Source organism: Pholis gunnellus (assembly GCF_910591455.1).
Source record: "Pholis gunnellus genome assembly, chromosome: 1".
Taxonomy (NCBI): Eukaryota; Metazoa; Chordata; class Actinopteri; order Perciformes; family Pholidae; genus Pholis; species Pholis gunnellus.
In genome coordinates, this window is record NC_136528.1 from 21,814,732 (window position 1) to 21,833,178 (window position 18,447).

The 18,447-nt window shown below is 42.1% G+C and overlaps 1 protein-coding gene across 1 annotated transcript in view; it reads right to left on the bottom strand.

The window, feature by feature from the left end:
- Positions 1-17,031, bottom strand: part of rras2 (RAS related 2) — a 28,461-nt gene extending 11,430 nt beyond the window's left edge. The window contains exon 1 of the mRNA XM_079173653.1: positions 16,570-17,031. Within this exon, the coding sequence (XP_079029779.1) occupies positions 16,570-16,671 (102 nt within the window). The 5' untranslated portion in view covers positions 16,672-17,031. The remainder of the gene's footprint in view (positions 1-16,569) is intronic.
- Positions 17,032-18,447: the final 1,416 nt, after the last annotated feature.

An 18,447-nucleotide genomic window follows, 5' to 3' on the forward strand; every position in this document is an offset into this window, starting at 1 on the left:
TGTCATAATTAGAGGGAACGCTGAGCTAAAACAAATAGTCATCAACACGGCTCGGAGTTAATTAGCCTGAGAATTCACAGACCTTGACTGGAAAATCATCAGCCGTAGTTACTCTTTAATTAAAAGTAAAATGTAGATTGAACGCCATTAAATTGTGTTATTCTAGGAAAGATTCTGTCAGCATCTGCAGATGTATTATATTCCCCAACCTCCTTATTCCCCACACCAACACAACACTGCCTACAACAACACTATATATATATATATATATTATTTTATATAGAGCGATTTCTTCATTCAGAATTGTGGAAGAAACACCGATCATATCTTATTTTGACAAAATGCCGGCATCGAACATTACTCAACTTGAGTTCCCGATAACCCTAGGACAGAGCAATACAAACTGCTACACAGACTGAGCCATCAGCACCAAGGAGCTGGATAGGAGCGGCCACTACAAAAGGCAAAGCTGTGTGTGTGTGTGTGTGTGTGGTGGGGGGGGGGGGGGGGGTCTAAAGCTGACAGGTGAAACATGTTCAGTGGGCCACAGCCAAGTGCAGCAATTTCAATGAAGGACACTAACGTCTGGTGCCTGCCAGGACGCACTGCCAGCTAAACGGCAGCAGAATGTGACGGATCGTGACGATACATTTCTGATCATAACACATCGTTACAGGACAGCTCATATTTTGTGCATGCCAATAAATCCATCAAAGATTTATAGTGGCATAAATATTCATGCCTGTTTTTCTTTTCATGGTTTTCCTCTGAAGGTGAACTAATATTATTAGATACATTTTTCTAGATACATATGTTTCTTTTGTACCTTTACACTTGCAGGATAACTCTCAGTCCACTGAAGGCTATTGTAATCTGTGACTAGGTCCAACATTTCTTGATTACCTAAGCATCACACCAAAGCAGTGGAGCATGGGGCATTGTTTAAGAAAAGAGACATTTGGCTGGGGGCATCTGTGTATTACTTTCTGTCCCCAAACTAGCAGAGGTTTAACCTCGTGGGTTGCACACTGGGCAGCTGTCGGTAATCAAATAGCCACCAAGAGGGTTTGATGTTAAACAGATGGAAGTGAGGACCAATTCCTTTGCATTTCTACACCGTCCGACCTCCTCCATCATCGCCGCTCTACCCATGTTTCACAGGGTTTCACACAAGTGGCACAGGGATTTGTGTGAGGAGCATTGTTTTGTTGAGTACTTTAGAGTGCTTGAAGTGAGAAATAGGGGAAAAAATAAGACAGAATGAAAGGTTTGAAGGGGGAGGAAGACTGTAGGCAACACGGAGAGGGAGAGCAAGAGAAAAAGAGGGGGAGGGAAAGGCATTAACTTCCTGTGGAAACACCCACTTTTCCCATGAGCTCATACAAACCAGAAAGGTCACTGATTCAATACCTAATACACACGGAGAGAAAGAGAGCGCACAATGTGCCCACTGCCTTAAAGGGCCACCGGGGAGTATTCTGTTAAAGCTGGGAAAGCTTTAAGACTGTACACATTGCTACAGAGAATTACTTGAAAATAACTAAACATTTTAATTGACACTATAGTCATTTTATTTGTAAAAGTCTGCTGTAAAGCTGCATGATCGTATCGCATGTTCAACATCCACAGTGATAACACATTCGCTGAATGTTCACAATAGAGAAGGCAGTCTGGGTGTAGCACTGAGCCTTGGCTTGATGCCGAATTAAATGAACCCATGCACATCACTCCTACAAGCTCTCTTCCTCCTAATGCGCAACAGATCAATAGCTTGTCCCTTAAATCATTCCCATGTCCTTAAATGCCGGACGACCACTGATACTCTGCCCCGTCACACAAACCACTGGCTTAACTCTCACATCCATCCAGTGCTATGACCGCACTGGAAATGCAGACCCTGCCACTCTCAAAGTGCACGGAACATTCAACTTTAATTATAAGAAACGGAAATGATGGTCAAAACTGCAAAAATAAGGTCCAAGTTGTCAAAAGAAACCTTTTCAAAGAGTCTTGCCAATCAGTGAAGGCCAATTCTGTTGTCTTCGGACTGTTGGGCCATCAGGTGGCACATGCACATCCACACATTTTAGTAAGCTGCAGTAAGCTGCACGAACACGATTTAATTCTGCATGGACTTTTCAACCACAAATGGTCTTCCTCAGGTCTCAGCTTGTTGGTTTGTGGATATTTATGTTTTTACAGTCCTGGTGGTGTATACCACTGCACCGCTGAGACATGGGGGCGCAGTCACTTCACTCGTTCCGAGTGACCAGTCCAGTAGGTATCGAGTGATCAGATGATCAAACAGCTATCCCAGGTGTCCCAGTTTTGACACTTATTTAAAAGTTAAATATAATTGTGAAAGTTAAAACTATTGCCGAAACTGTCCATTGTAATTGTTATAGCTGCAGCTGTTGATCATATCCATTATTAGCTAATGTTATGTTGTTAATGTTTTTATAGTTACAAATTTCCCAACTAACCGACTCATTGTTTTGTTTCTAAAATATCATATAAAGCCAAGAAGGGAGAAATGCTCACCATTATTAAACCAAACGTGTTTTTTTTATCCTACCAGATATTCAGTTTACTGTCATATATGACAAAGACAACCACCAAATCCTTTTATCAATCAAAATCATTACAGATTAATTTTCTGTTAATTGGCTAATCGATTGATCAACTAATTGGATCAGCTGTGGTAAATGTCATCAGTTAGATTTTGCAGTGCTACTCCCTGGTTTGCCCCACTATACTTACAGTGGCTTTGCGTGCATAGAGTTTTTTTAATGCAGTTAAAAGTGAGATATTTTAATTCATATTCCTGCTGTATTTACCATAAATGTTCACTTCCAAACATTAAGGGTTTGTAATTGATTGCCATATTCCCTAATCCCTGTGGTTAAGTTGCAGATTGAAATGTCATTGTAACAGATAATAGTAATATCCAAACTACTTATATAGATCAATATACATTTACATCTATAAAATTGCATGGGCATTTTCATTCGTTCCCGTTAATCGAGCACAAACTCGACTGGACCTGGACATACTGGCGTTTCACAATAAAAAAAAAAGTTACATACAGTATGTGAACGGTCCATCTAGCACTAAGTTGGGATCGCACTCATGCAGAGAATAAAGCAGAGGATAAATGTCCCACCAGTGAACCCCCTGCTCTCTTCTAACCTCTCTGACATTAAGACTTCAATCACCCTGCTAAATATCAATGTGTGCTGGACTCTGGACATGTTTGAACCCGCTCAAAGGCGCAGAATCAAAGAGGTGCCATTTAAAAGACCTTTTTCCACTCGATCACTTGGCTCAAAGCCGCCCATTTGCCTTTTAGTGCTCACACTACAAACTATTTCTTTATCTCCGTTCCATAAGAAGACTTTGTTGAATTGTAAATGGAGACCTGTGTAACTACTTTAGAAGCCCACAAACTGATTAAGCAGAACAACACAAAGAGGGAGAACTGTGTGAACCGGCCTTATTGTTCTCGCTGATCATGTGACAGCACTAATGTTCCCCTTCCTTGTATTAAGCCTATACCCTAAGCCCCGCCATTGATGAGTTATCAATGCTATTTTCTCTATGGCCCTTCCTTGCTTTGCTGGGAGAGACAGAAAATAAAGACATATTTTGATAAGAGTTGCTCTCTAAAAAGACATGGTGATTCCCACCTGACTGCATTTTGCTCTGGTGAATCCTCATCAATGCCTGCTTTTGTGGCAGTGGTAAAACCTTGGCCCATGTAACGGTGTATCAAAATTGCCACAAAATTCAATGGAGTAGATGTTGAGGATACATGAAGCAAGGCACTGCCAGAACAGTGTGTGGCAGTGAACCTCCTGCAGTGAGGGAGTGAGGATTATAATATGAATCAAATACCCATCGTCACAGTGTTTGCATATGTTTTTGTTTCATTCTTCTTCCTCTGCTTGTCTTGCTGCAGAAGTAGAACTGCACATGCTCACATCAACAAAGCTTTACTGTGACGGCTCAGTGAGCGGACACCAGCTACTGCAGTGGCTGTGTGGACAGAGAAACTACTGTGTGACTTTCATTCAACCCATTCAAAGTCACTCAACGAAGTGTGGCTCACAGTCTGTAGTCCATGGTTTTCAGGAAAACCGTATGACCGACCGAATAATGGGATGCGGATCAGCGCTCAAAACAAAGAACTCTCCGAGGATCCAAAGATTTGGTTTACCAATAAAGATTAGAGGAGATTAATAATCTGTATCCAGACAAATACTCGGAAATGACACATTACACTACAGCAAGTTATTTTCTACTGCTACCTACTTTAAAATGATCAAGTAGCTCCCAAACACCTCTAAAAACATTGAACTGTACAGCACCTGCAATAATGTATTCATCTTCCCCATCATCTCCCCTCTTTCCTCTGGTACAACTGCTGAGTGTGGATTTCTGCACCAGTGTACTTTGCTGCAGACTATAATTCTTAGCATGGAGTGATATGTCAAAGGAAATGGGGCCACTAACTGGCATCATGTCAGACACACAGCAGCATCACTGCCGTGTGCTATTAGGCCAGCAGATCCTACAACACAGGCAGCAGAAATGTTATTACTGGCGCAGGCAACTCCTCATAAACAACGCCTAATGGACACATCTCGATCCCTCTGACGCTTCCTCCCTGCCTGCCCAGTCGCCATCATCACAAGTCATTTTATTTTGGTAAAGGAAATGATCACGATCAACGTCCAATGAAGGCAAATACAGATGGGGGAATATTTAAAGCTTAACCATATAATAAATGAATGAATGCAGATGCAGGACCGGTCAGTAAACTCTTTGACGAGTTTGAAAATGGTGTCAATCATATGCTTTGGCCTTCAAAGTCACCAGATCTCAACACAATGGAGGTGAAGCTACATCGGAGGCTTATGCTGGCCCAACACCTGACTGGTTAGTAGATTTAACTTTTAAAAAGGCCAGCTTGTCAACAAGGAACATGTCTTCTGTGTGCACAGGAGCCTGAGCTCTACATGCTTGAACTAGCATCTAGAGACGCCTGGCTGTGAGTGGACAATGTTTTGGTTGGACATACCAAACACACTTTTTAAAAGGCAGCTGTTGACCTGGTTTGCATTGGCGTGTGCCAATGTAAAAGTCTGCATCGGGCTTGCCGACACCAACTGGTGCTGAAAACTCAGTCACATTTGCTGCGTGAGTTAGATCTGTATAACAGTCACACAACAGCTGTGTCGCTGACTCAACCGGACTCAGATATTGCTAAATGTATCTACGTGTGTACCTGATGCTTACCGACCATCCTCTCTCCGATTACGATCTGGTGTCTTATCAGTGGGACAGAGACAGAGAGGAGGACACAAGTCACACTTGGCTATCCGTGCTTTTGGACAGTGCGTCGTGCTGTACCGTCACCTGTCGAGGGGCTGTCTCATTCCATTCCTCACCTCCCCCCTGACGGACAGCAGGTGCCCCGCAGGCCTCTGGACGGTGTCTGCATGAGACGTGCCAAATGTCCACCAGCTGCCTGGCAGGCAGCTCAGGGCCCGGCATCAGAGACAAGCACAGTCGTCTAAAAAGAACCATTCATAGGGTTCTATCAACTAAGCTGCATGAAAAATGTCTCTTCTGCATGTGGCACATTACGGGAGGCGGTGCTGCTTAAAATAACAGCGTAGACAATGTTTAAAAAGGGCCGCACTAATGACAAACACTATATCTAATCAACAGTAGTATAAGTAGTTTGCTGATTAAATATAGACTTGTCACATGAAAAGGTGTACATGAATTTGGAATGCTAAATGTTAGAAGGTGGTGGGAGTGGGTTGCTAAAATAAGCAGCATGTCAGTTTCCCATGGACAGAGTTGTTGTTATACGACTCTGAGATGCGAGACCTGATACTGTGGCCAGTTATTCTGAAACACACAGATCTGTGGATACAGAACAATAGCCAAAAAACAACACAGAGGAACCGACTGCCCTCTGTGTCTGTCTGACTATCTGAGGGGCAGTGACCGGAAAACAACGAGGGATATCACAGGTGAATATAGGATTTTTGTTTTACCTATCAGAGGGCCATGTAACAGGTAGGTAAAGTTTGCATAAACAATTGTTGTATTCCTTATAGTGCAATAATCAAATGTTTATTATGTGGTAAAATGGATGAAATTGATCCCCAAAACACAATTTGGTTGCATGTCATATTTAGCACAGACTGCTTTTTCACATTTATGTGATTGTTTGTTACATTTAGCAGCATGTGACATTATGTTCCAATCAGGCTCTAAAAGAGAAAGTTGTTTCTAGAAGCAACTGAATCTTTTGTTTTCTTGAAAATCAAATAAACTCAAATACAATCATACAGGAAAAAATCTTGACATACAAGCTTTTTGTCATCAATCTGAACTCCAACACAGTCCGATACAACTGGCCACTGAGCAGTTCAGTGGGACAGCGTGGGATTACATGCCTTGCTCAAGGGTCCTTCATCAGCAACAGTTAATCCATATACTGTTACTGTATACAAATATCTATAACGTGCATCCATGGGGCTACCTGCAGGGTCCCCCAGTGTTTTCTATGTAAACAACATTAATGTATATAAAGGAAACGTTGCTTTGAGGTGAAATTTGAGACGGTCCGAGAAGACGCAACAGAAAGCGTCTCCGATCAAACAAGTCTGTCTCTATTGAAACATAATACTTTCTTATTTTTCTTTGACAATATTTTCTGGCAAAGATCAATACAAATCAAGTTCATGAGGGGCGGAAATGACAACCAAGAGCCAACCTCAGCTTATTCCAAATCACTGTCATTCAGGCCCCACTGTCAATCCTTCATGTAGATCCCTGTGATTCTCGCTGTAGCATGATAGGCAAATAAAAGGCTGTGAAAACATGAAATATTGTTCTGCTACCGACACCAGAACCATATTTTTCATTTATTTAACTAAAGTTTAAGTTTTCAAATGTGAAATGTTAAAAAGAAGCAGCCTTAGAATAACTTATCCTAAATAAAATACAGTCTCAAATTGGTCTTTTTTAAATTCCATTCCATCAACATGTATTCATACAGGTAACCTTATTAAGACAAAAGGTCTCATTCTCAAGAGAGACCTGGTTCTTTCAACCATCTGATCAACAAATAAGTATACAAGGTTATAATTAGGGCCAGACATCCGATGCCAGCTTTCAATACTTGATGCTATCTTAAAAACGCAAAGACACATTGTGCTGATTATTGTGTTAAAGTCTGCAGCCAGCTTGTATAAATCATTTTTGTACACAGGAAGTACTTTTTTCAATCAACCCCTGAAAAACAGTCCGTAGGTAATTAATACCTATACGACATCTTCATCCTCCAATGCAGATGTTAATCAGACTTAAGTTTTCTTTAGAATCTGCATATCACTGCAGTGTGACGCACTCGGCTGTTTTATTAGTAATCATTCAGATACAGTCATCACCTTCCTGTTACCAGCCTAAGAGCGGAGAAGTGAGGTTGAGCAGTGTACCCAAACACACATTCAAAATGGATTATTGTCCTAAACGACACTAACGTTAAGACATTTCACGGAGATCTCACTAATTTGATAGGCTGCATTAGTGAATGTTGTGCAAAACAAAGCTACAATGGATACTTATCATCTGCATCCACTGGCAAGTTGGCTCACAGGCTACAGAATGCTTATTAGACAACTGTATAATCAGTTCACACATGTGTTTAGTCTGTGATAGATGGATAATAACTCTCTGCTCTGTTGATAGTTCCTTACTTACTGACTTGTACATACATGCCATTGCTACAGCATTCATTGGCATTATCTTCTTCGCGGCTGTTGCAGCAGAGAGAGGGAGAGAGATAGGAGTGGCTCAGATCATCATCTGATCTCAGATCTGTTATGTGGTGGCTAACATTCTGGGACACACCTTTGCCTCCAGCTAACAACTCTGCTTCACCAGGCAGAGAAGATGCTTCAGAAAAGTGGTTTCGACTTGAGAGCATCCGATCACGTACACACATGCAGCTTACATTTGTATTTCTATCTCAACACCCTAAAAGACATTCTTTTGATAGAAGCTTTACAAATGATAACAGCTCACTTGAACTTCTCTGTTACGGTTCTCACGTGGAGCTCCGCTGTCGCATTCAAGGCTGCATACGAGTCAGTGTGTGAGTGAGTTAGCTGGGATGGCCATATTGTAATAATCACTGGCATTTCTCTCGGATTGAGGAGGGCGTTATATGTTCTGTCCTGTCAGATAACGAACATGGTACGGCCACAAGTCAGAGACAAAGTTCTCCTTTTACTAATCAAGGAAATGATTGTGTAATGTAACGTAATTCATTCTTCAAAATGGCATTACAAGTGAGAAGAGTTATTTTGGAAAAGCAAAACAGAGAACTTATTTATAACAAACACATATGACAACCGAGATACAGAAGATGTACGCAGAATGAGGAAGCACACGCACAAAGGAGGTGAGTGATTGTCTATTGTTTTTTCAGTACTGGTGTGTGTGTGTGTGTGTGTGACTGTGGATCCAAGCCAACTTTAGTAAACATGTGCAAAGGCTACTAAAAGTCACACAAGAAACAGACATGAAGGAAAGGTGAAATGTTTGTGTAAAGCCATTTGTGAAACAGTAAATCTACTCAAAAATAAACCGGAAAAAAAGAGCCCAATGTGATCAGAATCCTAACACATGAGTTCACTGCCCAACGATGATGTTAATAGAGCTTAAATAAGTGGTTTCAATAAACACGGATATGATCCCTAAACACAATTTTCTCTTTTTAGAAGAAGTTAGTTCTTATAAGAAGTTAGTTCTTCTCATTGACAATGGATCCTCTCTACCGTTAGCATGACTATAAGACACTGTTACACAAAATATACACTAATCCACTCGTGCCTCATGTAGTATTAACATCTTTATTGTATGCTAATGCTATTGCTGATGAAGAGCAGTCTCCCTCCCTGGATAGTCATTAGTTTCTCATTAGCTCGGAGCGAGAGGGATGACCTGCCAGTCTCCTGAGCTTTCCCAGATGGTTGGGAGTGTCTTTACAGATCCCCAACTTCCTTTGGCGTGAACATTCCTATGGTGTGCTGCATGGCATTTTGCCAGATTCAAGCAAATTACCTCAGCAATGGGATTGTATTCATCCATGTATTCAAACAAGCCCAAAACAAAATAAAGCCTCGCTAGAAGCCTTTGGTGCAGCGATGTTCATCACATCCCACTATACAAAAGTGTTGGATGGCACAAACAATATACTGATTGGACATTTCATTATTTCTAATGAGCATCTATTTCTCCATAGATGCTTAGAATTTGTGAAAGAAAAACTGTCAAATTCATCCTAAGGGTTGCACTAGAGCAGGGGTCACTAATAGGAGGACCGCGGCCCGAGTCCGGACCCAGACGCCGTGGTCTATGGACCCGGACCTTTAACCTTTAACCTTAATTGAGAATTGAGGCGCACTTCTATTTTAACTAGCACAGCTTTTCTAGCCTTTACGGCACCCGTTCAGCGGTCCTGGATCAACCAATGACATGCGTTGTAAACCATATCACGTGACGCTACTCGGCCAATCAAATATGTGTATTCCGATAAGCGTCGCCCTCGACTCAAGTGATAAGATACTCATACACATGGGAGAGACGGGGAGAGAGACCCAACAGTCGGAGAAGTATGTGAGTCAGAGAAGTTATTTCACATGGCGTTCTCGAAAAAGAGAAAAGTGGACAGCTTAACCTGAGCCTTTAACCAAGAATGGACTCTTACATGTGTATTATTCCCACGGGCAGTTTAAAACCTGTATGTCTCATGTTCAGAGACTGTGACTATTATTAAAAGCACCAATGTGAAGCACCACTATGAGACAAAGCACACATTTTTTATAAAAGCCCCGAAAAAGAGCCAAATATGATCAGAATCCTGATACAGTAATTCACTGCCCAACAATGATGTAAACCGAGAGGGGAAGGACAATTCAGTTAAATTCATTTTTCTAAAATGAATTACTTTATTTTAAGAGTCACATTTTACAAAAGCTTTGTTATGTATTTTATTGTTTTAATCCTTATTTTACTTGAAATGAGAGAACAATATTGTATTATTATTATTATTATTAGAGTATGTATTAGTTATAATTCATCCAGTTCAATTTCAAATCTGACAATAAATACTGTTTAGATATTATTCAACTAAACTTTCTTTATTACTACTTCAATACACATAGCACTAAATCATAGCGCAAGTTAGACCGTATTGTGATGTTATGGACCTTAGCATCAGGAAATTCTCTCTAACTGGACCTTGCTGAATTGTAAGTGAATAGCCCAGCACTAGAGGAAAGGCCATGGGGTCATTACAATTAAAAGGGGTTTATCTCCCCTGAGGCATGAATGTACATTTCACACAAGCCGGCCCATAACGTTATATGATATTGTGTGTAAGAGGTTGGCCTTTTTGCCTGAGGGTGGCACAAGAGAAAAGAACCTACAGATATTCATACTGAAATGGTTTATCCTGTGGGGAGCAAGAATGTGCTCAGTATATTTCATGGCAATCTGCCCATTAGATTTAGATACTGCTTATGCACACGTGTATGTTTTGGGCCAGTGGTTGTCCGACAGCCACCAAAGTCTGAGAAAGAGCCTGGTGCTTACCCAGCCATAAAAATCCTCCTGTAACGGAAGCTACATGGTGTGCAAATCTATCCGTTTTAAATCTGGGTAGTCACCAAAAACATTAGGATCCCCCCCCCTCAGGGAACAACGAATAATCATGGCAAATTTTAAGTAAATGTGGGTGTACTTTGCTTTGGCAAAGTGATGCACAAACAATATTGCCAGCTTCACGCCATTCAACCATCCGTGAAAAGAAACAGGCTTAGTAGTGCTGCTATTATATGCCAACTTCCATACACACACAAATCCGACCATACAGTTGACTAACAAAGGAAAAATAATCTTGTAACGTTTTATGTATGCTCAATAATCTATAACCTCTGTTGCTTGAGCGCTACACAGGCAGGCACCAACCACAAGGCCTGCTGAATTCATAACCGATTGGTCACACAAAACCGTACATAGAAATGTACTTATGATAAGCTATATCTGGCTGGAGTATGACGTTCACTGAGGTCCAACAAGTAAAGACATATAATTAAGTATGTACACTTGCATGGTGAGATCTGAAAAAGAGAAAGATGCTCATAGAAGGAAAGCCACAGCAGAGAATACAAGGTGGACAGTTAAGGCCAATATGCGAAAAGGAAATGTTTTCTCATCACAGCAGAGTCATAGTGCTTACAAAACAGCACAGGGCTGCAGGATAAACTTGCATTTGAAGTGGATTTTAATGGGTCAGTGCACATTATCCGACCCCGCTCCCGACCCTGGCACATCTGATCGTGTTTTGGTATAAACAAGAGAACAAATGTGTCTATGATAGCCAAAGCTTTATAATTATTAAACAGTTTCTAGAACCCTTCGGAACCAGTTCCAGGCAGCCCTATTAAACATAGACGTTTCTCTTCTCAATCCATACACAGCTTAGGTTTTTACATTAACTTTTCGTAAGGAAACCAAAGAAGGAAATGCTATAAAATGACTGTGAAAAACGCAGCACAAGAGTGACACGAGGGTAAAGGGTTGTGGTGGTGAGAGAGAAATAAGGCAGAGACGCACCGACTTTGTGGCACTGTGCTCAAAGCAGCTTCTATACTATATTGAATCTTGAAAAGAAATGAGAACTAGCTATTATCAAATGACTAAGAGTGTTTTTGATTTTCGGCTATGATATACACACTGGATCCTGAAGCATGCACAAGTCTTTTTCTTTCATTTTTGTGCATGCTGATATTGCCAACCGGATGTATGATTCACAAGCAAAGGGACTGAAATCATTCACAAAAACAGTAGGTCTCAGGAAATAGTCACTGCCAGCAATTTATAGAAGTTTGCCGTTTTTTCCTCTAGCTGACATGGCGCTGAACGGTTTTTCTCCTGCATCTTTAAATATTGATATTTGTTCTTTGCGTATATATATCTACATGCCATTTTGTTTAACTTTCTGGTTAGAATTAATGTTGTGAAAACCAATGAAGGGCTTATTAGCTCTCAATTCTGCTCTGTGAGAAATCAACAGGTGACTCTGCTACAGAGCTAAACAAACAATGCACTCTCATCACCTGCCCTAACAGGCACAGCTGCAACCCCTACAGTAGAACAGAGCTTACTGTCCTATGGTTCAATCTTCCGTTACAAAGAAAAGATATTCACTCCCTTAAAGGGGATGAAGGAACGCCGGACCGAATATAAATGGAACTGTTTGCACTCAGCTGTATGGCATGTGACATATCGCTGAGCCAGACAGAAAGCAACAAAACTGCCTGTGTCCAAAAGTGGGTTAAAGAGTATGCCGTGTGTGGTGTTACATGCATCTAAACTTCTAAACTAAATCACAAACAAACACGCACAAAAGCGTGGCAGCAAACACTGCGTCTCACCACCTGTGGCCGTTTCTGAGAAATGCACATGAAACGGCGCTCACCACATTCAACACTACCATTATTACCACACCTTGCCTCCACATGCCCAAGGGAAGCTGCAACTACAATCCACGTTTATTCTGTTGAATTACTACCAAAGGCAACATTCCTTCTGAATGACCTCATATTTAAGCAATCAAAAAATATGTGAGATATGTGGAAAATGGAGTAGGAGTAGGAGAGAAAGATAGAGAGAGGTCACTTATGTGCTGTAAATCCAGCTGAGGTCCACAAAAAATAAATCTAATCTGTCTGGACTTGATCAGTCATGATTTTGTGCACCCATGCATGCCCAGGGCCGCCACCACACTAATATTAGCAAGCATGTGAGCAAGCAACGCCATGCTTTTTACCCAGTAGTCGGATCAAACAGCATCTCATTATAGAGCCGTTTCATTCCAGTAGCTTCTTTGGTTACTCTGTGTAAATTAAGGCTGTTTTTGAAGTGCCATTATTTCTGGGGTAAAAACAAACCTACACACACACACACACAAACACAGTCACACACACAGTGAGTCATGTTTTCCCTTACTTGGGACGCTTCCTCCCTTACAATCGTCACATTAAAACAACACACAGTGTTCCACAACTTAGGTCAGATGACTCGATGTTATGTCATCCCAATGCTATCTCAGCTTGAGTCAACTGCTTGGCATTAAGGTGGCCAGCAGCCACCCAGGGACCTGCCACTCTGCTAGTGCTAACATCATCTCCTATCGTCCGACTCCCTGAAATCTCTGCTTCAAGCACAGTAGTCGTCTTAGACTCCGCTCAGCACCCTCGTGACAAGCGCTGGGTTTCGAAGCTCAGTACTTCTGAGAAATGACTGAATGTGCCCACAGAATGGAGTATCAAAAACTGACAAAAGTTGGCACTGATCGATTCATAGTCTTGTTTACTTATTTGATCACATATTTCTTGATGTAAATCATAACTTTTTATGTGCAAAGTTTGTGTACGGCTGCTTTTGTTAAGACAGCTTTAGTGCTTAGTATAAGAACAGTTTGATATGTTTGATAATTTAAAAGAAATTGTTGATGTCAGTGCCAAAACTCAGGTTCTTAGTTCAGTCGTTGGCTCCAGTATTGAACATTTTCAAATGAAACATACTTCTTAAAATGGTTTCTCTCACACACACATTCCTGCGCACAAAAACTTATAACACACGATGCCACACAAAGACCCTGCTGGATATTTAAACTGTCAGAGCTCCTCTCCTATATCAAACCATACAGTAGAAGTAGACTGTTTACAAAACGACCTCAAATAGCCTATTTTTACAAGCCTATTTACAATCGGAACTACTTACCTGATTACAGGCTATCAAATGATAAATTGTCTCACCAGTAGTCTTGTTCACAAGATTAAATTATTTTTTAAGTCATGAATTTGATGGAGACCGTATCCATTAGAAAGCAAATACTGTTTGTGGAAAAAGAGTTGCAACAGCGTTTCTCAGAAGCCGTCGCAAACCAACCAAGAGGTTCAAAAAAAGGTTTGGGGGTTATGTAGAGACTTATGGCACTAGCGGTAGCGCCGCTTCACTTAGATCAGTACACACAGGAGGCCTGGTCTGAAATGTAAGATGTGTTATATTTTATAACAACTGTTATAAAAGTAATTCTGCAATAATTCTTGTTCAACTACTTTATATTTTTGGCAAAACGCATGACATGGAGTATAATACTCTGTCAAGACTACCAATAACACACACACACACACACACACACACACACACACACACACACACACACACACACACACACACACACACACACACACACACACACACACACACACACACACACACACACACACGTTGCTTGGGTGATTCAGGAAGCAGGGCATATTTTTCCATACAAAACTAGAAGGTCCTAAGCGCTGAAGTAGAGGGACTTCCTTTTGCCGAAGGGCCAAATTCCGCATGGTCCATGACCGTTAACCCACTCAGACTGACTCAGACCCCCCACCTCCTCAACACTCAACATAGTTCTTGGGAAAGCCTCGACTTCACAATCAGCTGTTAGGTCTTTTCCCTTGGCGGGCGACTTCTAGAAACTTCTGACGAGGATGTGTGTTGCCGTCAACATCTCAATCTCTCTCACTTTCACGGCATCCGATATGCCAGCCGGCGGCGAGAAAAGCACGAGAGGAAATCAACTGTGGGTCACACTGAATACACAAAAGTGGATGTTTTTTTTAAATGACGGTATACACTGGTACTTTTTACTGTTTACCTCCCAGATGAAATGTATTGCAAGAGCCCAATGCAGAGGGATTGGTGATATCTTATTGTGTTGAATTCACTCACCTGGCAGAAATAATGTGATTTAGGTCATTCAAGAGAGGGCTTTTGAGTTAGTTGAACATTTGTTGTGGATGGCCATTAATTTGGCGGGAGACTCCTTGGTGGAGGCTGTGGTTTTATTAGCATGTAAAACCATCTCTGCTTGGTCTATATGTGTTACTTTAAGAACAGATATCAAGCATGATCTTGTGTGTGTGTGTGTGTTACTTCAGGTCAGTAGGGTAAGGCAAAATTCTGTGCCACAGCAATCCGATCCCTTTTTACTTGGTATGCAGTTAATGAGCTTTTTGAACCCTCATTAGACACAACTCCCCCCAACACCCACATACACACACACACACACACACACACACACACACACACACACACACACACACACACACACACACACACACACACACACACACACACACACACACACACACACACACACGCGCGCGCACACGCACACACACACACACACACACACACACACACACGTGTTTCACCCCCATTTTAAAACGTGTGCCAGCCCACTATTGTCTGACAGTGTGGAGACATGCAGCTGCCTGCAGTCTGGTCAGTAACACAGTGACACAAGGGGGAAACACACAAGGCAAAGGGCAAAGTTTGTCATCTCTCTCATATAGCGTTGTGTGTGTGTGTTTGTGTGTGTGTGTGTGTGTGTGTGTGTGTGTGTGTGTGTGTGTGTGTGTGTGTGTGTGTGTGTGTGTGGGCTTTCCAGGGCTCTTGGTTCAATTACTGTTATGAAAGCCTGGAAGGTCAAAGCAAGGCAGGCTAAGTCTGCAGTGTGCTGGAATGCAAGCAGGGATAGATGGAGGTAACTGTTTACATCTCTTATATGTGACACAGATGAGTTTTGAAGTAGGCTGCCAATAAAAAAAAAAGGATGATGGCATTGTCTCTCAGTGGGAGTAACGTTTTAATCTCTAAGAATATGTATTCACTAGTACACTATTATATTAGTGTACTAGTTTGCCTTCAGTTACTGGAAGAGCTTCGAGTGAGGTGTCTTGCCTTGGTGAAATTCTACTTCTGACAGATGTTCTCTGTCTAGTTCACATATTTCTAATGACATTTGGAACAGCTTGGTGGCTCTAAAAAAAATAAAATAATTTGGAAGCACTTTTTCTCTCTCTGAGGGCATCAGTACTCATGATATTGTTACACATGATATTGTGACTAGTGAGTTGGGTGCAACTTTTGTCTGCCCTCTGCCAGAGCTTTAACACTTCTACTCTAAACTCTCTCTGGCTTGGAAGGCCACTAATGACTACATGTTAACATGGGCTCTAAATCCGCTACTTTGCTTTTGCAGCAAGTTAACGAAAACAGGGCAACTCGGGAGCTCCACAGACCCACTTTGCTTTCTCCTCTGACTAGCGGCTATGAACTGCAAAGTGGAAGTGGAGCTCTCGGTTACTGCCGAGTTAAAGTGACAGCCGTCCTTCTTCGTTTAGATCACTAAATAAGCCTCGCCACCTCTCCCTAACATCTTCTACCAACCCCTCGGTGAATAGTTGGAGGCCTCAGTAAAGTAACGAAGAAAGCAGACCCCGGTATCCGCTCACGGGGCTCACGGGGCTCCCGTGTCTGGCCTCCCCCCCTCCCCTCCCCTCCGTTCTTTCGCCGTTGTTTTCGGCGAAGCAAATCACAGCCAGGGCTTCATGCAGGGAACGGGTGCACGCTACTGACCTGAATAAACTGGATAGTCAGGGCTGATTTCCCGACACCTCCGCCTCCGACCACAACCAGCCGATACTTCTCCTGCACCGAGCCGTCCTTCCAGCCTGCCATCGGGGACACTTCGCTGCGCTCGCCGCCGCCGCCGCCGCCGCTGCCGCTGCCGGAACACCAGTGAGCAGCAAACACCCACTTTTTTTTTTCTTCCTCTACAGTCAACTGAAGAGGCCCTGCAGTGTGAGAGACCGGCGCGTAGAAAGGAGCCCCAGATATATGTGCGCAAAAAAAAAAATGACTCGTCGACGTAGTCCGTTTAGTGCACGGATAGACGGAGAGAGATCTGCGGAGCTACGGGCGCCTGTCCACACGCCTGACCGTGTTTCTGCCCAGACACTGCGATGTTCGCACAGTGGAGCCGATAGTAGGAGTGATCAACCAGACCAGTACTAATGTCTGGCGCTAGAGGCCCTTCTACTTTCTACAGACTGTGTGTGACTGCCTCAACACCCCACCTACAGCACACACACACACACGCCGGCGGAACCCACTCCGCAGCCCTCCAGTCCTGTGACTAATAGCATACTCCCCTGCAGTCACATTCCTGTCCTCCAACACAGCCACACACGTAAAGGCAATGCCCGTCCAGCCGACTGTAAGTGCAACCAATTACGGTAAAGGTGCCCTGCAGCTATCATCATGCAAACAGGCTAATAGAAACTTCATTTTTATTATACTGTAAACCAAGAATTCACGTGTGTACTGTGGACTACTTCTAGTTTCGCTAAACACACAAATGCAAACCAAAGTAGGAGCATATCATACAAACCACGAGCCTTGCATTATCGAAACTCTGGTTCCTACAAGTAGAAGTTTCCCATCATGCTGTAACTGAGGCACTTTTTAGAATGCAGATACTAGGTTAAAAAAAGAAAGGTAAATCATGCAATACAAATATAACTCCACAACATGCCTTACAAATAATTCTAAATTACAAGTCCCCTTCATAAAGGCATGAGGCTTTATTTTAATAATCTACAGGAGCTCGACATGTTGACGTTTATATTGCACTCTGAAGTGGTGTGAAAATATAAGTGAAGGTGTCGGATTTTTTGTCACTGAAATGTGTCATTGCCCCTGAAGTGCTGACTTAAGTCAGTTTATCTGAAATGGATTTACTTCAGTAAAAGCATGACTTGTATTATGTCAACATGTCAATTATATGCCATGTTGTGACAGATCTTACTACAGGATTACACTGTGCAAAATACCAACAGTGTCTGCTTCGACACATGTGGCGCCATCTAGTGTCACTTAAGTGTGCTTAAAGCACTGAGGACTGAGCTTGTTGACAGATTAGAAAGCTTCGCTGCTGCAGTTCTTGTAATAAGAATGCAGAATAGACGTTTATAAAACACAACAGACAACCTGCAAGTGTCTAATAGAAATACAATATTACACAGATACCGCAGGAGGAGTTTTGACATTGGCCTTGATCCAAAATAAAGCCGCCATAAATCCACTGTACCACACACCGTACGAATACATATAGAAAATATGATGAACTAAAGAATGTAACTTTAATCTATGTTGAGAGGAGTACCGTCTGCCAACAACAATTAAGAATCATCACAAAAACACAGGGAGCTAAATCTCAGGTTTTAGGTTATGGAGTTTAGCTGCGATTGTAATCATGAGTAACATAAACCCTAAATCCAAAAAGGCTGCACGATGCACACAGTAGCTTGGCTGCGACTGTGCTGCCACATAGCCAACTATTTAGTTTTAGAGATGAAGTTCTGACCTTAAAGCCACCTTTCAGCCTTTATCTAACCCCCTAGAGAGAAAGATTTTACAGATATTGTAAATGTGTGAGCAGGGTTGTGACCCTTT